The sequence below is a fragment of the Rutidosis leptorrhynchoides genome, chromosome 1 (genome assembly GCF_046630445.1).
Source record: "Rutidosis leptorrhynchoides isolate AG116_Rl617_1_P2 chromosome 1, CSIRO_AGI_Rlap_v1, whole genome shotgun sequence".
In the NCBI taxonomy this organism is placed as follows: domain Eukaryota; kingdom Viridiplantae; phylum Streptophyta; class Magnoliopsida; order Asterales; family Asteraceae; genus Rutidosis; species Rutidosis leptorrhynchoides.
In genome coordinates this window covers 16,992,905-17,018,318 of record NC_092333.1, presented here as the reverse complement: position 1 = coordinate 17,018,318, position 25,414 = coordinate 16,992,905, and the positions used below count along the sequence as shown (strand labels likewise).

The window sequence follows — 25,414 nt, the reverse complement described above, 5'->3', positions numbered from 1 at the left end:
CGAGCCCGAAACTCAAACCCGAAACGCGAACCCGAATCGTGTATCCGAAACGGGAACCCGAAACGCGAACCCAAAACGTGAACCCAAAATGCGAACCCAAAACGCGAACCTGAAATAGAACCCGAAACGCGAGCCCGAAACGGGAAACCGAATCGCGAACCCGAAACACGAACCGGTAACGCGAACCCGAATCTCGAACCCGAAACGCGAACCTGAAACGAGAACCCGAAAGTGAACCCGAAACGCGAAACCCAAACGCGGACACATAAAGCGAACCCGAAACGCGAACCCAAAACGTGAACGCGAAACGTAAACGTAAAATCTTAGAACATGGGATTTCAAATCCCTCATATATACAAAAGATTTTCAAATCCTTCATCTATGAGATTTCATGAGATATAAAATGCAAATCTCTCCAACCAAACATGGGATTTCATTGTATTTGAAATGTAAATCCTTCCAAATCTCACGAACCAAACGCCCCCTTAGTTTAATTCGTTTAGTTAAATTATGAGAGGTGATTCTCACACACCATTGATAAGGCTAAAAAGGAACATATATTTCATAGCAAAATCCCCCAAGAAAGACAAGATTTTAGTTGCAATTGTTCCATTTTCAAGTAATATTCGTTTATTTTAAATAAGTGCGAAGACAAAAGGCGAAAACGACGAATTGAAGACACAAAGGTCCAAAAAGCTCAAAAGTACAAGATACAATCAAAAAGGTTCAAATTATTGATGAGGAACGTCTAAAAATGACAAGAGTACAAGTTACAAAACGCAAAGTACAAAATATAAAATTGTACGCAAGGACGTTCGAAAATCCGGAACCGGGACCAGAGTCAACTCTCAACGCTCGACGCAACGGTGTAAAAATTACGAGTCAACTATGCACAAGAATAAAATATAATATTTAAATAATTCATAATAAGAATAATATTAAATAATAAAAAGTTGTTAATTGAGCATAGTTCAGGGGTCATAAGTGAAAATTCAATTTCTAAATTCGCCTATAAAAGGCTTTGTAATCGTAATGTAAAAACACACCTTTTTCTATCTTTTTCTTATTTATCAATATCAATTATCAATATCTATATTCTATATCTCTATCATAATGTTAACTTAATAAGATATAACAATAATCTTAATTTTAATTTTAAATTATGATAATAATAAGATTTATGATAGAGATCGTTTGAGTGTGTAAGTCGAAATTCTGTCCGTGTAACGCTACGCTATTTTTAATCATTGTAAGTTATGTTCAACCTTTTTACATTAATGTATCGTAACTAAGTTATTATTATGCTTATTTGAGCCGAAGTAATCGTGATGTTGGGCTAAAATATTAAGAAGGGGTTATTGAACTTTGGACCATAATTAAGGTTTGGGCAAAAGACCGACACTTGTGGAAATTGAACTATTGACTATTAATAGATGGGGGGTATTGTTTAATTGAGTGACAACTCATTGGAGTCTGTCGAACCTATCTTCAAATTAATTAACCTAATAATTAATAATGATTATGATTGTCCTATTTAGTGATGTTCATATGGAATCTGTTATAATCATTTAATTAATCAATTGGGTTGGGTAATTGATTATTCATTCTGATCAAGTGGATGAATTAATATTCATAAACTAATTAAAACAGGGGTGGATTACATACAGTGATAACTGGTGTAATTGTTGACAGAAGTGATAACTGCGTCACAGTTTAAATCCTTAATCAGTTGGAATATTTGACTTCGGGTATAAGGGTAATTTGACGAGGATACTCGCACTTTATTTTTATGACCGATGGACTATTATGGACAAAAACCAGATAGACGTATCAAATAAACCAGGACAAAGGACAATTAACCCATGGTAATAAATTAAAATCAACACGTCAAACATCATGATTACGGAAGTTTAAATAAGCATAATTCTTTTATTATATTTCTCATCGTATCTTTATTTACTGTCATTTTATTACTCGCAATTTTATTTACTGTCATTTTATTTATTGTCATTATTTTACGCACTTTAATTATCGTCATTTATCTTTACGCTTAAAATATAGAATCGACAAACCGGTCATTAAACGGTAAAACCCCCCTTTTATAATAATATTACTACTTATATAATTATATATATTTTGTATAAATATAGTTAAAAATATAGTAAGTATCACCAGCTCCCTGTGGAACGAACCGGACTTACTAAAAACTACACTACTCTACGATTAGGTACACTGCCTATAGTGTTGTAGCAAGGTTTAGGTATATCCCATCCGTAAATTAATAAAACTTGTGTCATATTTTGTAGTATTTTGTATTAAAAATAATACTATTTCGTACCCTCACGCTACGACATCAACCATTTTTTGATATATATATATATACACACACACACCTAATTTATTATTATACCGTTAATTATAGTTAGAATAATAATATAAGTTTAGCTCCCTAGATTAATTTAAGAGTATAAGTGTGAATTTATGAGAAAAAAGTGTAGATGGACTAAAAAGTGATGTGTGAGAATCACCTCACAGAATACGAAGTAATTATATTATATTATAATTATTATTATAATATACATCAATATTTAGTAGTAACTAGCAAAAGGGGCCCGCGCGATGCCGCGGGGTCTTTGGGTTGCAAATACATAATTGATGGAGCGTTATGTATTTACAGAAGTAAAAACTTTTTGCTACGGGTGTTTTTAGATACACGTAGTTAGTACATAGGTGTGTATATGTATTGAATATACTCTGAGGTATATAACGTTTTTTTTAGAAGTGTCTGAACGAAGTTAGTTTCGTTTGTTGATAAAATTATTTTGAGTCTAACGGTGGTGACGATAAAATTTAACTCGCGGTGAGTAGGAAGATACGGGCTGTCGTAGTGTTTAGCGTTTTTTAAAAAGTGTCCGTTTCGAACGTACTTTTTATCGTTTTGTTCATAAAATTATTTCGAGTAAGACGATGTTATCAAAAAAATTTAACTCGGTGCGAGCGGGAAGATACGGGCTGTCGTTGTGTTTAGCGCTTTTTAAAAAGTGTTCGTGTGATGACCCGTCCAAATCCATTTGGACGAATACATCATTCATCGATTTCACAGTGAGGTACTGACCTCTACATGATACGTTTTATAAACATTGCATTCTTTTGAAAAGGTACACCATAATTGAATATCAAATTTCAAGGTTTTTGACGTTTGATGATTTCTACATTTAGACAATCACCGTAAATAATAGTTTATAATACTACATCCGTTGATAATGCAGTCAAAATAAGATACATGGTGATGATTTTGTGAATGCAACGTTTTCTCGAATAAAGCATGTATGACTCCATGCACATAGCTTGTATCACATATAAGCAAACAGCGGAAGACTTCTAGAAACATGAGAATAAACATGCTTAAAAGTGTCAACACAAAGGTTGGTGAGTTCATAGTTTTAATATTGCGCATAATCTATATATAAAGGTGGATCACAAGATTTCAGTTGTTTCATCCAGAAACGTTTATCAAATTATTCTACAAGATTGAGCACCTTGGTAAATAAACATTAACGTCTATATAATAAGTACCCCTGTTTTAACATACATGCAACCAACATGTATAATACACGCAAACCAACGTGTACTAAACTCATATAGCATACACGTCTGTTTTATAGTTCAGGTTAGGGTTTCTATACCTGAAACAGACGGGGATGTCAAACCCTATGGATCCATATACAACTACTCGCACCCACCAGTTCTTATAACTTGCAGTTACTAGTTACCAAAGCTAAGGTATTTTCGGTTCAAACTCGGTGTAGAATTTAGTATGTACTTGTATCCATTGCGTTTAAAATAAAGTACATGTATTCTCATCCCAAAAATATAGATTGCAAAAGCAATTAAAAAGGGAGCATATGAAACTCACCTTAGCAGCACATAAGGTCATTCACCGAAATGTGACCGAAACTCGGAATGCAAAATAACCGTAGATCTCAACCTAGAGAACATATGTTGGTCAATACATGTCTAACAAGCTAGGTCAGGTCATAGTGTATCACAATCCTAATATTCGAGACCGATATACAAAAGTTAACAAAAGTCATCTCAAAAGTCAACCTGACCCAATATGATCTTTAAATCTATATATGTTTATTAACATAATATAAGTTTTGATAATTGAACTAATTTATAGTTTATCAAACTCAAAATATTATTTATTTCAAGAGCTATATTATATTTGAATTATCATGGCAATCGAAAATATTTTATTATTTCACATAGTTTTCCAATATTTTAAAATTCAGATTATAGTGTTTATAAAGTTTTAAAACATGATAAGACAGTCAACTTTGACAATTGTTCAACAAAACGAGACGTGCCTTATATAGAAATTCATTTACTTGATTAGTAATATCTAAAAATCCAATTTATCAATCTCATAGACAAGTTGTTTAAATATTAATTTGCAGTTTCAAACACAATTTCAATTAACGTCAAACATAATTCAGTTGACCATATCTTTTAATCCGTTCATCGAAATCACGCGATTTCTAAATGAAAAGTTATTAATTTTTCGATAGCTTTCCAACGACATGCATATCATACACTTTATATCAGTAGCATATGTATCAAATTCGTGATTCATCATAAAACTATTTAACAACGACATTTAGCATACAAGCATGCATAAATATATATACTCGAGCACTAGACATGGATATCTTATTAATATATAAAAGATAAGATATGAATGCTCACGTATCAATATTATGATTCAATATTGCAGGAAAGTACGTAGACGCAACGGAAATGATAAACGCTGGGTTGACCTTTGACTCATGATCATAACCCATAACCTCCTTAGCAATAACCCATAATTTCATTAACTCTATCCTGCTCGAAAAGCTTGTTTTGAAATCGTTTGAGCATAACCTCGTCGTAATATTTTATGTATAATAATACTAATAATAATATTCCTAACTATAAGATTAATAATAATAATAATAATAATAATAATAATATAAATATAAATATATATATTACTCTTACAGAAAAAAGAAAGAAAATGAAGGTGTAGGTTGATCAAGCAGAAATCGTGTCTATTTATAGTACTTTTCCAAAAACTGTAGCCCATGCGATCGCATGGGTTTCATGCCCATTTGCCATGCGATCACATGGCCAGCTGGTACGCACCCAATATGTTTTGTTTTCTTGTTTGTCGACATTTTTCACTGTTTTAAATAGTGTACTGTAGCAATAGTGTTACTGTAGCAAAGTCATTTTTACTGTAGCAAATAGTGTTTTACTGTAGCAAAGTCGTTTTCACTGCTGCAAATAGTGATTTTCGAAAAAACACTGTAGCAAAATGATTCTTACTGTAGCAAATAGTGATTTTCGAAAACACTGTAGCTTTTCGGGTACTGTAGCGATTCGAAAATACTGTAGTAAATTAGTGTTTTACTTGTTCATTTTAAACGTTTTAGTTAACTTATCTAAATATCAATCGAATCAATAAACGAATGTTACTATCGTTTACTAAATAACTTGAAATTATATATATGTATATATCTTTATTTAATATATATAAATCAGTTTTTAAATACACATTGCAAGTTATTTATGAATAATTAATATTCCAAATTATTGTATATGTGTATATATATATATATATATATATATATATACAAATAGATGTTCGTGAATCGTCGGTCAATAGTCAAAGGTTAACTGAATATATAATATTAGTTCAAAAAAAGTTTGAATCAATATTACAAACTTTGCTTATCGTTTCGGAAACATATAAAGATTAAGTTTAAATTTGGTCGAAAATTTTCGGGTTGTCACAGTACCTACCCGTTAAAGAAATTTCGTCCCGAAATTTGATTTGGATGGTCATGGCTGACAATAAGTATGTTTTCATGACGCATACGAGCTGAAAATTAGTGTTTTATCATCATTGAGTAATATAGATAAAACAATTCGATTTTGTGAAGAGTACGAGTGAAGTTATCACAAAAGAGTGAAATGAATAAATGTAGATTCATCATATCTTTTGACGTAGATAGGACTGATGAAAGGATCCGAAACTAATCATCCGGACGTTGTCCATATTGATTACAAACGAATTACAATAGTTGATAACATTGCGAGGTACTTGCCCTCTATATGATACATCTTACAAACGTTGCATTTATTCTTAAAAGGCAATCTATAGTTACATCCATAATTGACATATTCGCCTGACATTTCATAATATTCAAATGACCTAAACCGCCATTTACTTAATAATAGTCTCTATGAACTTCAATGACTCGAATGCAACGCCTTATGATATAAGTCCTTAATGGCCTCAAGTAGTATCCTTAGTACGAGATAATGCACAGCGGAAGACTTAATTCATACCTGAGAATAACATGCTTTAAAATGTCAACATAAAGTTGGTGAGATATAGGTTTAATGTCGACAGCGATATAAATATAGACCACAAGATTTCATATATAAACATTTAAATAAAAATATTCTAAGTGGTTGAGCACTTGGTAACCATACTTAACAATTAATCACGTCGCATATTCCCTTTAATATGAAATCTTACTACACTGTACCAAGTGTAGTCACGAAACGAAGTACTGTGCAACCGTTGAATACTGGTCGTCCAGTCCGGTTGGGGTTGTCAGGCCCGATAGATCTATCAACAGGATTCGCGTTTACAATACCGCTGTAAATATTAGTTACCAAGCTACAGGGAAGTATGCCAGTGGTACAACTCAACGTAGAATATATTTTTCAGTTACTTGTGTCCATAACGTAAAACATAAAATACATGTATTCTCATCCCGAAATATTTAGAGTTTAAAAATGGGACTATATACTCACTTTCGTCTTGAAGATATATATAATTTGACTTGGTCTCCGGTTGATATCACGAACCTATCCATATATAATATATCAATACCTTTTCTTTTTAAACAAACGTCACATATATATACTTGTTATACTTTTAATACTTTGAATAATTCCTTAGTCCGTAGTTAGCATCTCGTTGTTAGTAATTCAATTTTAATGGTTCATTTTTAGATGTTTAATATACCCGCAATGAAATAAATAAAACCCCCAACGAAATAAATAAAACCCCATCGTATATGTATTGGTCAAGATTAATCTTGACCCACGGTACCGGTGTTGTCAAATGACGTGTTGCGTACATAAAGTACCGGTGTTGTCAAATGACGTGTTGCGTACAAACATGGGATCTTATGATTAATCTTCTCGTGTTGTTTACGGGTGATCCTGAACCATATAAAATTGAATTATAAGTACATATATATAAAATATCATGTTATCTTAGAAATATGTGATTTATTTAATTTTTCCCAATTAATCCCGAAGTTAAACAAGTCTAGGATAACCAATTTTGTTTCGGTCATAGTTTCTTCGTTACAAATCCGTTTTCGTTGATTCAACTTGCCATCTCCTTGGATCGAGTCCCTCTTTAAGACTATGAACTGAAAATACCTTGGTTTGTATTCAAAATCACACGGCATAGGTGAAACTTTAGTGAAACTTATGAAGTTAAACATTTTTGTTACAAAAAAAATAACACTTAATGACCATTTTTCTAAAAATACTTATACTTTGAATTAAATCATGAAATTTTTATGTGTTAACATATTTATAGTAAAAATCATTTTTCCAGAACATAAACCTCCAATTCAAAGTTTAAGATAGTTTTTAATTATCCAACCCAAAACAGTCCCCGGTTACACTCCGACGTCGTAAAAACAGTTTTTAAGATATTCTTTGAAAAACCAAGTTATACCTTGTTAAGTTAGCATATATTTAAGTTATATTACAGGTCTTGAAGTATTTTAAAAGTTAAGTTAGAAGGATCTATTTAGTTTGCAAACAAGTTTGAAAACTTTCAAACTATGTTCTTGTTGTTAAAATTGTATACCACAAAATATGATAGCTATATATATATGAATCGAATAAGGTTATGAACATAGATACTACCTCAAGTTCCTTGGACAAGGTTGCTGTAAAAGAGGAGTAAAAATCTAGAACCAAAAGGGTGATGGAATTGGATGAAAGATTGGAAGTAAGTTTGTGTTCTTGGAAGGATTTCTTGAAGTGTTTTTGTATGGTTTTCTTATGGTGTTTAAGTAAGGTTTTTGAAGCTAAATGATGGGGAAAATGCTTGGAGATGATCAAGTATGAAGTTAAGAGTATTTTGAGAGAGAAATGGAAGTGTAAGTATGAGAAAATGGGGTGAAGAAATGGTGTGCATGCATAAAAACGTTTTTAGGTTATAAAGGAAAAAAAAGATACCTAACTTTGTTTTCTTGCTAAATAATTCATGCTACTTGACAAATGGTTGGTTCCACATGTTTCTTAATCATTTAAGGCTGCTAAGGAGCAGATTTTTATTGGTATATACCAATAGTAAATACATCTAGAAGCTGCGTATGATACGGGTACATATACCCTAGGTATACGTATAGAAATCTTTGAGAAAACGGAACGAGGATTCAAATATAGCTATCTTTTGTAAATATACTTATATTGTTTTATGTATTTAAGTCTTTAAAAGTGATTAAATACATTACTTATACGATATATGTATAAACATTATAGGTCATAAGTATTTAAGTCAAATAACGTTACGTATGGTTATCGTTTTGAAAACTTAAGTTAGTAGTTTCAAAATATACTTATAACTTATTGTTATTAATACAAAATGAGATATTAAAACATTCTTAGATCATGTTAAATATGTATATATACATATATATACACAAACGTATAATTATCATATATTGTATAGTTCGTGATATCATCGGTCAAACTAGACGGTCAAACGTTGTGTAAAACTCTTTTCGAAAACATAAGTCTCAACAATTTGGATTGCTTATCATGTTGGTAAGGTTTAATTTATGTAAATATTAATCTTATAAGTATAGAACGATCGAAAAAGTGCGGGTCAACTTTAGGGTTTTTGCTTATCGTGTCGGAACCATATAGAGATTAGAGTTTAAATTTGGTCGGAAATTTTCGGGTCGTTACAGTACCCACCCGTTAAAGAAATTTCGTCCTCGAAATTTGGTAGAGGTTGTCATAAATAACAATAGGAATGTTTTCATGACGAATATGAGGTAATAATGAAATTTTATCATTATTGAAAGATTTAGATAAAACGATTCGGTTATGTGAGACGCACGAGCGAAGCTATCACAAAAGAGTGAAATGAGTAAATATAGAATTGTTGTAACCGATGACGTGATTATGATCGATTTCCGGGATTTAAGGGTTTTAAAGAAAATCTTATGTAATAAGATTTAGTTTTGCGGCGATCAGGATCTTCTTTGATTTAACGCGGCAATCTGTTTTGATTTCTTTGTCGAATATTTCACTATAAATTTACCTCCTTCCCTTTCTTTCTTCCCACATCTTCTATTCTTTATCTTTAGTTCCTACTTTAAGACATTCGCTAATATGCTCCATCCCATTCTAATCCTTGTTATATTTCTAACTTTCATATCTTTCATTCTTCTTTTTCATCTATCACCAGAAGAATATATTCTCTTTTATCCTTTCCTTGGAATTATAATGTTTTTAATTCTCCCGTGCCTTTACGTTGCAATACGTATTGATATGCACGGTTTGTAGTTTCGGGGTTGTTGTTAGGTTTTATACCTTCCCTTATATTTCGATGTTCCTACTCCCGTCCCTTAAAATCATTGTCATCCACAGTTAATGCTCTCTCTTATTTGCTGTGGTTTATGTTCCTATTTCTATTCTGAGGTTTTGTCCCTTCGTTTCTTCTTCCCGTCCTCGAGCCAAGCGAACAATGGTCTGAAATTCGTAGGTAGGAAATTTGGAATGAACCTAGCTATTGGTTTTAGAATGAAATTGTAATGGCACGATCTTGATTCGTTAAATTACTCGAATATTCCGGAAAAATAGAACTATCAAGGTGATACGTTCTAATATGTTTGGAGACTTGATAGAATGTAGGAGCCGTGTAACATGGCACATGATGACGGTACTGTGAATCATCACATTCCATTAGAAACTTAACATGACTTACTGTAATATAATGAAGTTGATCAAGTTTCATTATATTATACTAATTCATGCATCAGTTCCCAACACTACTTCAAATCATTTATATTTTAATCTCAGAGGTTTCAGAATTTAGAAATTAACACAGTTTCTTTTATATTGTAACGCAGATGTTACGGAGAGATAAATGATCGCAGATAGGAATAGTTGTAAAAATATCTCCAGAAATATGAAAAATATGTATAACGAATGATATGAAGATATCTTATAATATCTAAGATAAGATGATGATGAAAAATATCATCCGGGCAAGGTTTTGAATAAAGAGTAGGGTTCTTACTGACGGTTTCAGCAGGTACGGAATCGTTTGTATTCTTTGAGAGCAGGTTCAGTCCCTGTGATTTATCCACAGCCTCTTTCATACTTTGCTTCATCCGTTTTCTAGTTCCAAACTTTTTTTTTTTTTCAGCTTTACCACCTTACTATTCTTTGTCATCAAACTTTTGACCGTTAAAGTCGTTTACAGTTTTTGCTGCTTCGTTAGCATTTCAAGAACTATTTCATAGTCCCGGGTGTTTTTCAGAAACTTCACGTTCAGATTATGAAATTCTTAGGGATAGACATTATAGATATGATGGAAGAAGTTCCGCGAGATTTTCAAAATACTGATTGTTGATTTCGCCAAAAGGATAACGATCTGCTGGTGCACCTGTTGATGTTGTCGAGGGATATAAAAGGTTTTCCGGTAATGACGGCGAAAGGACAAGGTATAAATATCATGATTATAATAGAAATAATCTCACTGAAAAGTCGAAGTGGAGCTGTGACAAAATTAGCTTCTTGAAAAGGAATTGTAGGGTTGTTCTTGCTAATAAATGGCAAAGGATTCAATACGTTATGTGTTAAATTATGAATTTGGGTTCGAGAGTTCTTCAGGTGTATAACTGTATGTATAAATCTTCATTCCGTAGGCGAGGTGCGGCGGGTTCAACTTCTTGGTCGAGGTGTTTTCAGGAATCATGAAAGGATTTGAATGCGAATTGTAATCGTCAAGTTACGAATGAGGTTTAAGATAAAATCAAGTGGCAAGCTTGAAGAATTGTTTAGCTTCATATGTTACAATCAACATTTTAATTCATTTTAATTGTCCAGAGTTAGCCGAAACAGTTAGTGTGGAATTCTTAATAGATTTTTAATTAGTTAAATCGTGTGTTTTTAACAATTATTTTTTTTTATTTTGTCCAATGTTTTCTTCTTTATGCCACTTGTTGGATTCTGGTAGGTCAAAATCCGAATATGAAATTTGATTGAAAATGGTTATTCTGGGGTGAGCGGATACGAATATCGGTGGTTGTAAGTAAGATAATAGATAACCGTTGAATCAGATTCAAGAATGTACAATATAACTTATTAATGTGAATTCTAAATATTCCTCGGGTACTACCCACCCGTTAAAATATTTTCATCATTAATAGTTTGTACGAAGGAATTTTTAATTACTATCTTTATGAAAATATACTTGCATATATATTTTCTTCAGAGATAATCATAGATTTAATGAGTCAATATGATATTAAACTCATTTGATTTATCGTTAATTCTAGATTACATAATCTCTAAGACTTTAGAAATTACATAATCGTCATACGATACGTAAAGCGAAGATAATCGATGTAGAACGATATATAGAACGAAGATCATACTCGAAGTACAGATATTGAGTCGTGTGATGTTGATATTCGAGATACAGATTGTGATGTTGAGATTTAAGGCGCGGTTGTGATTGGGGTGATAAAGGTACTGTCGGCGTTGACGATGGTAGTACAGATTATGCTGCTGGTGCTGCTGTTGGTGTTTGTAACCTTCGCACCATATTCTCCAAAACCACTACCCGAGCACGGAGTTCGTTGACTTCTTCTATTATACCGGGATGATTAACGGTTGGAACGAGCGAATGAACAAGATTTGAAATATGGGATAGTATGTAATCATGACGAGATACTCTAGAAATGAGCGAGAAAATGGTGTTTCAAATAGGTTCGCCGGTAAGTGCTTCTGGTTCATCGTTAAGAGGACAATTTGGTGGATGGAATGGATCACCTTCTTCTTGCCTCCAGAAATTTAGTATATTACGAACCCATCCCCAATTCATCCAGAATAGATGATGGGAAATTGGTTGATCCATTCCGGTAACGCTGTTCTCGGAGCTCGAATGGAAATCCATATCGGCGAAGCTATCAAAGTCGGAGGAATTTGAGCTGGATGAAGAATCCATCTTGTATGGTCGGAGAAATGAATTTTTGGTTTGGAATAGATTATAGGAGTTGGGTTTGGTACTCTTCAATACATAATTTACATATGTATATATAATATCAAAATCCCATGAATTACGGAGAATCTTTGAAATACGTCAGGCAATGTCTATCGTAACAGATACGCTAGGATATGAATTTTGTCTATACACTATCGATGCACTAAATGCAGTAAGACGTGTCTAGACTTAAGAATGATAAGCAGGCAGTTCCCTAAGAATGATAAGCAGATGATTTCCGACTAGGATTGATAAGCAAAACTTTTGACAGGCAGACACGGTCAAAGTCCAGACTCACTTAATGTATCCTAACAACTACTAGTTAGACACACTAATGCAAGGCCTGGTTCGCTAAGACCAACGCTCTGATACCAACTGAAAGGATCCGAAACTAATCATCCGGACGTTGTCCATATTGATTACAAACGAATTACAATAGTTGATAACATTGCGAGGTACTTGCCCTCTATATGATACATCTTACAAACGTTGCATTTATTCTTAAAAGGCAATCTATAGTTACATCCATAATTGACATATTCGCCTGACATTTCATAATATTCAAATGACCTAAACCGCCATTTACTTAATAATAGTCTCTATGAACTTCAATGACTCGAATGCAACGCCTTATGATATAAGTCCTTAATGGCCTCAAGTAGTATCCTTAGTACGAGATAATGCACAGCGGAAGACTTAATTCATACCTGAGAATAACATGCTTTAAAATGTCAACATAAAGTTGGTGAGATATAGGTTTAATGTCGACAGCGATATAAATATAGACCACAAGATTTCATATATAAACATTTAAATAAAAATATTCTAAGTGGTTGAGCACTTGGTAACCATACTTAACAATTAATCACGTCGCATATTCCCTTTAATATGAAATCTTACTACACTGTACCAAGTGTAGTCACGAAACGAAGTACTGTGCAACCGTTGAATACTGGTCGTCCAGTCCGGTTGGGGTTGTCAGGCCCGATAGATCTATCAACAGGATTCGCGTTTACAATACCGCTGTAAATATTAGTTACCAAGCTACAGGGAAGTATGCCAGTGGTACAACTCAACGTAGAATATATTTTTCAGTTACTTGTGTCCATAACGTAAAACATAAAATACATGTATTCTCATCCCGAAATATTTAGAGTTTAAAAATGGGACTATATACTCACTTTCGTCTTGAAGATATATATAATTTGACTTGGTCTCCGGTTGATATCACGAACCTATCCATATATAATATATCAATACCTTTTCTTTTTAAACAAACGTCACATATATATACTTGTTATACTTTTAATACTTTGAATAATTCCTTAGTCCGTAGTTAGCAGCTCGTTGTTAGTAATTCAATTTTAATGGTTCATTTTTAGATGTTTAATATACCCGCAATGAAATAAATAAAACCCCCAACGAAATAAATAAAACCCCATCGTATATGTATTGGTCAAGATTAATCTTGACCCACGGTACCGGTGTTGTCAAATGACGTGTTGCGTACATAAAGTACCGGTGTTGTCAAATGACGTGTTGCGTACAAACATGGGATCTTATGATTAATCTTCTCGTGTTGTTTACGGGTGATCCTGAACCATATAAAATTGAATTATAAGTACATATATATAAAATATCATGTTATCTTAGAAATATGTGATTTATTTAATTTTTCCCAATTAATCCCGAAGTTAAACAAGTCTAGGATAACCAATTTTGTTTCGGTCATAGTTTCTTCGTTACAAATCCGTTTTCGTTGATTCAACTTGCCATCTCCTTGGATCGAGTCCCTCTTTAAGACTATGAACTGAAAATACCTTGGTTTGTATTCAAAATCACACGGCATAGGTGAAACTTTAGTGAAACTTATGAAGTTAAACATTTTTGTTACAAAAAAATAACACTTAATGACCATTTTTCTAAAAATACTTATACTTTGAATTAAATCATGAAATTTTTATGTGTTAACATATTTATAGTAAAAATCATTTTTCCAGAACATAAACCTCCAATTAAAAGTTTAAGATAGTTTTTAATTATCCAACCCAAAACAGTCCCCGGTTACACTCCGACGTCGTAAAAACAGTTTTTAAGATATTCTTTGAAAAACCAAGTTATACCTTGTTAAGTTAGCATATATTTAAGTTATATTACAGGTCTTGAAGTATTTTAAAAGTTAAGTTAGAAGGATCTATTTAGTTTGCAAACAAGTTTGAAAACTTTCAAACTATGTTCTTGTTGTTAAAATTGTATACCACAAAATATGATAGCTATATATATATGAATCGAATAAGGTTATGAACATAGATACTACCTCAAGTTCCTTGGACAAGGTTGCTGTAAAAGAGGAGTAAAAATCTAGAACCAAAAGGGTGATGGAATTGGATGAAAGATTGGAAGTAAGTTTGTGTTCTTGGAAGGATTTCTTGAAGTGTTTTTGTATGGTTTTCTTATGGTGTTTAAGTAAGGTTTTTGAAGCTAAATGATGGGGAAAATGCTTGGAGATGATCAAGTATGAAGTTAAGAGTATTTTGAGAGAGAAATGGAAGTGTAAGTATGAGAAAATGGGGTGAAGAAATGGTGTGCATGCATAAAAACGTTTTTAGGTTATAAAGGAAAAAAAAGATACCTAACTTTGTTTTCTTGCTAAATAATTCATGCTACTTGACAAATGGTTGGTTCCACATGTTTCTTAATCATTTAAGGCTGCTAAGGAGCAGATTTTTATTGGTATATACCAATAGTAAATACATCTAGAAGCTGCGTATGATACGGGTACATATACCCTAGGTATACGTATAGAAATCTTTGAGAAAACGGAACGAGGATTCAAATATAGCTATCTTTTGTAAATATACTTATATTGTTTTATGTATTTAAGTCTTTAAAAGTGATTAAATACATTACTTATACGATATATGTATAAACATTATAGGTCATAAGTATTTAAGTCAAATAACGTTACGTATGGTTATCGTTTTGAAAACTTAAGTTAGTAGTTTCAAAATATACTTATAACTTATTGTTATTAATACAAAATGAGATATTAAAACATTCTTAGATCATGTTAAATATGTATATATACATATATATACACAAACGTATAATTATCATATATTGTATAGTTCGTGATATCATCGGTCAAACTAGACGGTCAAACGTTGTGTAAAACTCTTTTCGAAAACATAAGTCTCAACAATTTGGATTGCTTATCATGTTGGTAAGGTTTAATTTATGTAAATATTAATCTTATAAGTATAGAACGATCGAAAAAGTGCGGGTCAACTTTAGGGTTTTTGCTTATCGTGTCGGAACCATATAGAGATTAGAGTTTAAATTTGGTCGGAAATTTTCGGGTCGTTACAACTGATTTCCGAATTTCAAGGGATTTAGAGAAAATCTCCGTAATAAGATTTGATTCTTCGATAATTAAAAAAATTAGGATCTTCTTTGATTAAATGCGATAACCTGTCACGATTGCTCTGTCAGATTTTTCGCTATAAATCCACTCCCTTCGTTTCTTTATTTCCACAGCTCACCTTCTATTCTTCCTCCCTCAACTCATAATTTAAAGTATTCGTCAATATGCTCCATCCAGTTCTGGTTCTTGATATACTCCTAACTTTCATATCTATCATTCTTCTTTTTCATCTGCCGCCGGAGGAATCTATTCGCTTTTACTATACTCTTGGCTTTATAGTGTTTTTAGTTCTCCAGTGTCTTTACGTTGCAATACTTATTGATATACATGATGTGGTAGCGTGGGGGTACGTGATAGTACTATATTTTACTACGAAATACGTTACAAATTACACAAGTTTTAATTATTTATTTACAAAATGGATATACCTAAACCTTGCTACAACACTATAGGCAGTGTACCTAATCGTAGAGTAGTATAGTTTTTAGTAAGTCCGGTTCGTTCCACAGGGAGCGGGCTTATTGCACACTATATTTTTAAACAACTATATTTGTACAAAATATATAAATATATATATATAATAATATATAAAAGGGAGTTTTACCGTTTAATGACCGGTTTGTCGATTTTATATTTTAAGCGAAGCGTAAAGTAAATGACGATATTTAACTAACAATATAAAATAAATAACAATAATTAAAATGACAATAAATAAAAGTACGAGGAAAAATGAAATAAAATATATTATGCTTATTTAAACTTCCGTAATCATGATGTTTGACGTGTTGATTTTAGTTTTATGCCCATGGGTTAATTGTCCTTTGTCCTGGATTATTTAATATGTCCGTCTGGTTTTTGTCCATAACAGTCCATCGGTCATAAATTTAAAGTGCGAGTGTCCTCGTCAAATTATCCTTATACCCGAAGTCAAATATTCCAACTAATTGGGGACTTAAACTGTAACAAGGTTTTAATACTTTGTTTAATAATTACACCAGGTTATCGACCGCGTGTAACCCAAGGTTTTAATACTTTGTTATCAATTATGCCAAGTATCCTTGTACATAATTTCACACCTGTTTTAATAATTCCATAGACTATTAATCCATTCCCGTATCCGGTTAAATGAACGATTATTCGTACATATAAATATCCCGCCCATCGTGTCCGATCGAGTGTATGTGGTTATTTATAGGTACGTCCAATTGTAAATCTTTATATTAAAATTAACAAACTATCATTTAGTTAAACAAATATAAAGCCCATTAATAGCCCATAGTCTAATTTCCACAAGTGTCGTTCTTTTGTCCAAACCCCAATTATGGTACAAAGCCCAATTACCCCGTCTTTAATATTTAGTCCAACATCATGATTACTTTGGCTCAAATAAGCATAATAATAACTTAAGTACGAGACATTAATTTAAAAAGGAGAACATAACTTACATTGAGTATTTATCGCGTAGTGTAACACGGACAGAATTTCGACTTCACTACTGTATCCTATTTACACTACTGTACAATAATTAATCGGGTCTTACAATTTCACATCTAAACTGGATAAAGTAAAATTAAATTTAGATATATCTAAATTTCAGTTCTAATCTTATTTCCTTATTCTAAAGCGAATATATGTTTCTTATTTAAAACCCATATTAAAATTAAATTTGAGTATGTGTAATTTTGGTTCATTTCGTTCACACTTTCAAGAAATTGTTATAAGAGTCTTGTTCAAGTGCAATCACGTGCTGATAATGCGAAAAATTTGTCGCAAAGTGATTCGATGCTTATTGGTGACAAACTGCTAATACTTACCCTTATTTCCAGGTATGAAATTTGAGTTTAAAGTTCTTGCATTTTTTTCTAATTTTTTATTTTATAAACAGGTGTTTGTATGTATGGTAATTAGTTTATTATTTCACTAAACTAATTATGGTGTATGATTATCTTGAGGTTAAATTATCACTTGTGGGCTATCAATGGACAATTAATTGTATTAAAACTAGTGTAGAAAATAGTAGTAATTGATTGTGATTTAGTTGTTTCGTTTGGTGTTGTAAAAAGTTAATAAATGTTCGAATGTGTATCAATCTTCAATTAAATGACTATTTATATAAAAAATAAGGTGGCGTTTGGTTCGAAGATTTCAAATCTTGGAGGATTTGAAATCATGAAAGATTTAGAATCTTGGAATTTGACATCTTATCATCTGTTTGGTTGAAGAATTTTAAATTTCACGATACGCAATCTGATCAAAAGAAGTTTTTTTATCAGTATTAATATCATGTTTACGTTTTAAATTTGTTACAGTATTTATTTTTATGTTTACTCAAAATATTTTTTAATGCAAATCTGATACACGAAACCCAAAACTGAAACATGAAATTAAAAATTTTAACAAGAAATTTGTAACTAAAAACTACTCCGTAAAAAGCAAATCTAAAAGCTGAAATTCAAAACTGAAAACTAAAACATGAAATGCGATACTGGAAACTTAAATACGATTTTAAAGCTGAAATCCGGTTTTTTTTTTGCTGAAACGTGAAATTCAAAACTGAAACATGAAAATAAAAATTGAAAATTAAGATAGGTAACTGAAATTTAAAATGCAAAACTGAAAACTGAAACACAAAACAAAAAAACTGAAATAATGGATTTAGAAATTCTTCACCAACGCAAAAGATTTTAAAACCCTTCATCTATGGAATTTCATGGGATTTGAAATGCAGATACATCCAACCAAATCCTCCAACCAAACATGGGGTTTGAAATGCATATCCCTCCAAATTCAACGAATTCCCAAGAACAAAACGCCTGGCAAAGACGGTTTGTAGACTGGAATTAGGTTGAGAAATAGTAAAATAAGTAGTAATTATGTTTTATAATATATAAAAGTTATGAAATTAGATGCTCAAAATGGTTTAATGATGTGATGACCCGAAAATTTTTGACTTATTTAAACCAATTCTCTATACGATATTTTTTTTTATTTTGACACGTTAAACAAAGTCTGTTAGATTGAGTCTCAAAATTTTAGAACTGTTTCATATATACAATTACCTTTGACTACTCTCGACGATCCATGAACAATTATATGTATGTATATATATATGTACAAGTAAAAACGACTTTCCTACAGTAAAACACTATTTGCTACAGTAAAACACTATTTGCTACAGTAAAACATTATTTGCTACAGTGAAATACTATTTGATGTCGATGAACTAGCAAACAAAAACGAAAAAGGCGGCCATGCGATCGCATGAGCTACAGTAAATGCAAAAGTATTATAAAAGGTCAGTTTGCTCGAACGAAGTATCACACTTTCTATCTCTCTGATTCTTTTTTTTATATATTTATATTATAATTATAATTATAATTTATAATTTAAGTTTAATAATAATAAGGTATATACGCGGGTGTTTTTAATTCGGGTTTCAAACCGCTTTAAGCTAAGGAAATATTGGGTATTATTCGGGGTATTGTTCTTGAATCCAAGGCCAACCATACAGTCGTCTACCATCATTACATCTACACAATTTGCCTACAATATTGAATTGCAATATTGAACTGTGAGTTTATAGTCTCCCTTTTTAAATACTTTAAATATTTTTGAGCTGAGAATACATGCAATTTATTTTAAACGCGATAAGACACAAGTACATACTAAATTCTACACTGAGTTAAACCGAAAATCCCTTAGCTTTGGTAACTAGTAGCTGCCAGTACATAGGATATGGACTGGTGGGCGCGAATATTTGTATATGGATCCATAGGGCTTGACATCCCCGTCCGAGCTAGAGCGCTAGCCTTTTAACGGATGTATGTTATTTGAGTTTAAGACACGTTGGTTTGCGTGTATTAAAACAAATGGGGTAATTATCACTATAGCGTTAAGTTTAGTTACCAGGGTGCTCTGTTACGTAGAATCTATTGATAAACTTTTGATGAAATCTTGTGGTCTATCTTTATATATGTTTATGACTCGAGCAATTAAACCTATAACTCACCAACATTCGTGTTGACTTTTTAGCATGTTTTATTCTCAGGTCCTTAGAATGCTTCCGCTGTGATGTGCTTGTTGCCTGCATGGAGTCTCTCATGCTTTGTACAAAGTTTATTGCATTCAAAATAAAACTGCGTTGTGTAATAAATAATTGGACTGTGATGTCAACCTGTAAATTTAAGACTTATGTATTTTGTGGTTTTGCTTATACCTAAGCACTCGCCCACATGTTTATAACTTTCTATGTTTAGAAAGTCACTTATTTTAATGAATGCAATATTTTATAAAAACGTATCATATAGAGGTCAAAACCTCACTGTGGAATCAATGATTAACGTGCCGCGTCAATAGCAATTTTGACGGGTCGTTATAAATGATAGCGTGATGTATATATGAATATATGAAATCAGTGACACTTATTTCAACTACAAAGCTAATGATGCATCTGATGTATCGATGAAATTATCAAAGCATCTGGTTTTCTGTTCGATCTTGATATGGTTACGAACCTTGTGAGGGATCTGATTTTAATCATGTTTTCAGTTTCAAATTTTGTTTCAGTTTCAGATGTGGTTATGAAGCCACGTGTAAAAGATGAAGATGATGGAGTTAAAAACAGAAGGAAATATGCAAAATGATAAAAAAAAATACTCGCATGTGCTTGTCACCTGATCTCATTTAACGAGATAAACTTAACGCACGTTAAGTTCAAGATCATCCGTGAGATATCTTAATAGTTCGAGGTCAATGAAGCTAAATAAAAAAATAAATTATGGTCACCTATGTTGTTTATTACAAAGTTTAAGGATCTATAACGAAATTTTTTCAAAACAATATAACTTAATCCATCAAGTAAAAATTTCTGAATATGTTCATTTACCTCTTTATACAAAAACTCTTATAATAGGAGAGAGAAAAACTTATTGTTTCTTCACAACTCCCTATCTAGTTGAATTGATTTACAATTCATATTTTCGGATAAATGATATATGACACCCCCAAATAGGGCCTGGGGTATTTGTGTCTAATTATATCAAATCACAGTTGTATAAACGAGAACGACTCTACATGAGACGTTTTGTTGAGTTTTGCAGCGGAAGATAAATATGTCTTTAATTGATATGATATGTAATGAAGACTCCAAGCATAGCAAGCAATCATCATTAAAGCAGTAGATATACAGCAGAAGCAATATTTAAGTACCTGAGAATAAACATGCTTAAAAAGGTCAACACGAGGTTGAGTGAGTTCATAGGTTTGTCATAAATAATGATTTCAGTAATAGTGTTAGACCACAAGATTTGTTTTCATAAGTAGATCACTCAGATCCAGTCAAGTTGATCTCCCGCAGGATCAAAAAGTTATGCCAGTGCGTGATATTTAGACTAAACGTTGTTTGCCCCGTGACAAGTTGTTCTGTCCTTGTCGTTTAATTTTATTATCAAGTAATACAAAGACTTAGTCAAATGTATCGGGGACGTAACTCCCGATAGGCCTATCCCCAATAATTAAGAATGCCGCAGCAATTAAAAATATCACTGTAGGGACTTAGTCGGACATAGCCGGGTATAACATAGTTTAACAGTTGGTACTGATATTTAGACTAGACTTTCAAGTTTACCCCGTACAAGTTATCGTTTATACTTGTCGGTTGGGGACTTGCTGGTCATAGCCCAACATATCACAGTTTAATAGTTGGTACTGATATTTAGACTAGACTTTCAAGTTAGCCCTGTACAAGTTATCGTTTATACTTGTCGGTTGGGGACTTGCTGGTCATAGCCCAACATATCACAGTTTAATAGTTGATACGTGTAAAACAGTTATAAAAGTTGCGCATGTATTCTCAGCCCAAAAATATATAAAAAGGGAGCAGATGAACTCACGATACGATACGATAGTTTGTAGGATATGCGTATGATAGTACTGAACAAGTGTAGAGTTGACCTCCGATTCACGAACCTATATCAGTTTTATATATATTAAAACATATAAATTGTAATCAAATAAATTTGTATATAATTATTAGTGATATAATTATATATTTATATAAATTTGTTTTTATATATTTTAAATATACGTTAACTCATTTTCATCATTAGTTCATTAATATAGTAAGTCTTTCATTAATATATTTATATGTATAATATTGTGTAAATATAATATTAAAATATAATAATAGGTAATATTATGGTATTTGTAAGAAACAATAGTTGTTATCATAATAATAATATTAACAGTAGTAGTAATGATATTAATAATGATGATAATGATAAACATATAGTTATTATAATTCTAGTATTGATAATGATAATAATGATAATAATTATGATAATAATAGTTTTGAAAATCATGTTTATAATAATACTAATACTAGTAATAACAATAATGATAATAATAATAATAATAATTGTAATCATATTGATATTACTAATAATAACTTTAATGATATTAATGATAATGCGTTTAATGATGTTAATAGTAATAATAATAATAATAATAATTTTAATAATAATAATAATAAGAATAAGAAACTACCTTTAATCAAGCTTTTCTAAAAAAAAGATGCCCAAGACGGGACTCGAACCCGTGACCTCTCGCTACCCCGTTAACACCCTTAACCACATGAGCTAATCTATTTTTTCTGTTTTAATCTATCTTTTAATATATATAACCTGTATTGTTTTTGAGTTTTTCTTTCTTCTTCCTCTTCAAAAGCTTGATCGACCTGAGGCAATCCTTACACTAAATACTTATTTAATTGTTTGTTTTAGGACTTTCAAACAAATATAAATCAATATAAATTGAGTGTAAAAAAAAAATATAAAAGAAAATTGCTTCTGCTTCAGTTCACGAAAAAGAAAAACAAATCGTGATTTTGAGATTTAGGCTGTTTTGGCTTACGATTAAAACATGAATTAGTTTAAAAATCACTCAAAGAAGCTATTGGAATTATCAATTTATCTTGAAATATCAAAACGAATCCGAATTTCACCAAGAACACAACCTTTGACTTTTTATATTATAAACTTTGACTCGCGAATTCACAATCGTTTTAAAGAATTGGAAGCTCAAACTTTGCAGTTAGTTTACTTAGATGACTCCTAACAACATGACATTAACATAATTTGAAAAATGATTCGAATTCGAGTTTTTTAAAAAATGAACAATAACAGGGAACGAACTCTTTTTATTTTTATTTTTATTTTTATTTTTCTGATTTTGATTCATGAATTTCAGTGAGTATATATAGAACGTGTGATCAACTGGTACTCCATTAGATTTAATTATAATGTATTTGTGTATGTCGACTAGATTTCAATTAATCAGAGAATGATTAAAAAATATAATCACGATATATAATTAAAAATTTGGTGACCTAAATTAGGTATTAGGTTCCTATTTTATTTTATATATGTATATCTGTATTTTTTTAATAATATTAATAAGCATAATAAAAATGCTAATAATAATACTAAAATTAATAATGATATGAATGATATTAATAATGTCAAAATAATACTAATTAATAATAATTATGTTAATAATATTAATAATAATATTGATAAGATACTAGTAAAAAAAATGATAAATAAGTTTAATAACAAAAATGATAATACAAATAATAATACTAACAAATAATAATAATGATGATATTACTAATACTAACAATAATGATAATAATATTAGTAATGATAATATTCTTAATAATAATAATAACAATAATGCTAGAAATGATAATAATATTACAATTTAAATGTATCACATTTCATTATATATTGCAAATAATACTAATAATAATAATAAAAGTAATAATATTATAAAGTTTTACATTTTTAGTTATAACAATTAAGTCGTATTATATTTCAAGTTTTAAAATTATTTGTTCGTGAATCGTCGTTCAAAGTTAAATGAAGTCATGTAGAGGTATTTGTTTAAATTAACTCGGAAATTTCCGGTTTGTCACATGATAGCCCTTCAATCAAAGGTTAAATCAAAATGTTGGTCAACTTCATTACTTTGGATAAATACTGTATTGATTCGTTCCATTTTTTGATGGAACTTTCTAATTGTTTTAAAACTTTGCCATTTTTTTCTAAAAAAATTGGGCATTAGTATCTTCAAATAAAGAATAATAACGTGTATTCTTAAAGAATATCAATAATTCAAATTTTTTTTCTTGATAAATTCAGTCAAATTATGCATTGCTTAATTAAAAACCTGTCGAATTTACCTTTCTCAAAACATATAGGGTGAGTATCCTAACGTATAATAAACTTCAGGGACGATTTATATAATTTTCTCTTCGATAACTGTGTCGATGTGTTTTTTAACCACGTGCATAAAGAATTTGGGTGTGAGATTTACATCTGCAAAACTGGACATCCTCACCAAATTTCTTATTAACACAAAAAAAAAATCAAAGAATTACAGATCATGCTTCTTTCTTTTACACCACATCCCGTCATCAATTTGATACAGTATTCAATAATAATTTTTATATTTATTTTATAAAGATAGAGTTAACAAATAGGCATTATACACACACATACACATCAATTCAGTGGCTATCATTATAAGTTAAAAAGTTAAGATTACAAGTTGTGTCGGCAGAATGGGGCGGAAGAAGCTCGAAATGAAACGGATCGAAGACAAAAGTAGCCGTCAAGTTACGTTTTCCAAACGGAGATCAGGTTTGTTTAAAAAAGCACGGCACCTTTCCGTTCTCTGCGACGTCGATATCGGCGTCGTCGTTTTCTCCGCCCGCGGCAAGCTTTACGAATCCTCCAGTGGTCGTACTAACAACAGGTGCGCTTTTCATCCTTATTCGTTAAAATTATATATCTGTGATACGCTTTGTCTATTTAATTATTAACAATTGATACGTGTATACTATTCTGTACTGTACGGATGATAATTATTATCACTTTAATAGGCGTAATTTATAATTTATACGGAGATATATACAGATGGAGATTTCTAGGGTTTTGATACATGATTTTTATGTGTATCTTGCTTTCACATGCACAGTTAATGTTATTGATGTCTCCAGTATTGAAGTTTGCTGCTGTATATATTCTGTGCACTTGATATAGCAGTTTCTAGGGTTTGATAATATGGTTTTATGCGTATTCAAACGGTTTCCTTATACACACTTTTGGTTAGCATTTAGTTTTCTTTGCTTACATTCTTCATGGAATTCTCCTTTTAAAGCCAATGTGCAGATATTTTTAAACTTGCTTAATCAAATGACTAGTCAAGTAGTAATGAACAAGGCTCCGATGAATAAAAAATTTGATTCACCTACTGATTGCTTACCAGCTTTAAATTCAATGTGTTAGTATTCAAGAATTGAATGTTACTATCTAATCGATGCTCTAAAGATATCTTACTACACGCGCTTTGCATGATGCACTGGAATACTTTTATCACTACTAACAGCCACTCCTGTTTCAGTGTGGAGCAAATTCTTTCTAGGTATGAGCAAAGTCGCCTTGAAGAGGGAGAAAGGAACATTAAAGGAGCTGATGCAGATTTAGTAAGCATCAACTTAGTAACAGTGTCAATCCACTATTGTGCATTCAACATCATAAGTACATATATATGTGATAAGTTATTAA

At 31.3% G+C, this 25,414-nt stretch overlaps 1 protein-coding gene across 2 annotated transcripts in view; it reads left to right on the top strand.

The window, feature by feature from the left end:
- The window catches only part of LOC139886402 (MADS-box protein FLOWERING LOCUS C-like), a 56,269-nt gene that overhangs the window by 22,177 nt on the left and 8,678 nt on the right, over positions 1 to 25,414 (top strand). The window contains exons 1-2 of one of the 2 annotated variants that reach the window (XM_071870215.1): positions 24,333 to 24,602; positions 25,251 to 25,332. In XM_071870215.1, the coding sequence (XP_071726316.1) occupies positions 24,409 to 24,602; positions 25,251 to 25,332 (276 nt within the window). In that variant the 5' untranslated portion in view covers positions 24,333 to 24,408. Of the gene's footprint in view, positions 1 to 24,332; positions 24,603 to 25,250; positions 25,333 to 25,414 lie in introns of those variants that run through there. The other variant, XM_071870216.1, reaches the window with a different exon arrangement.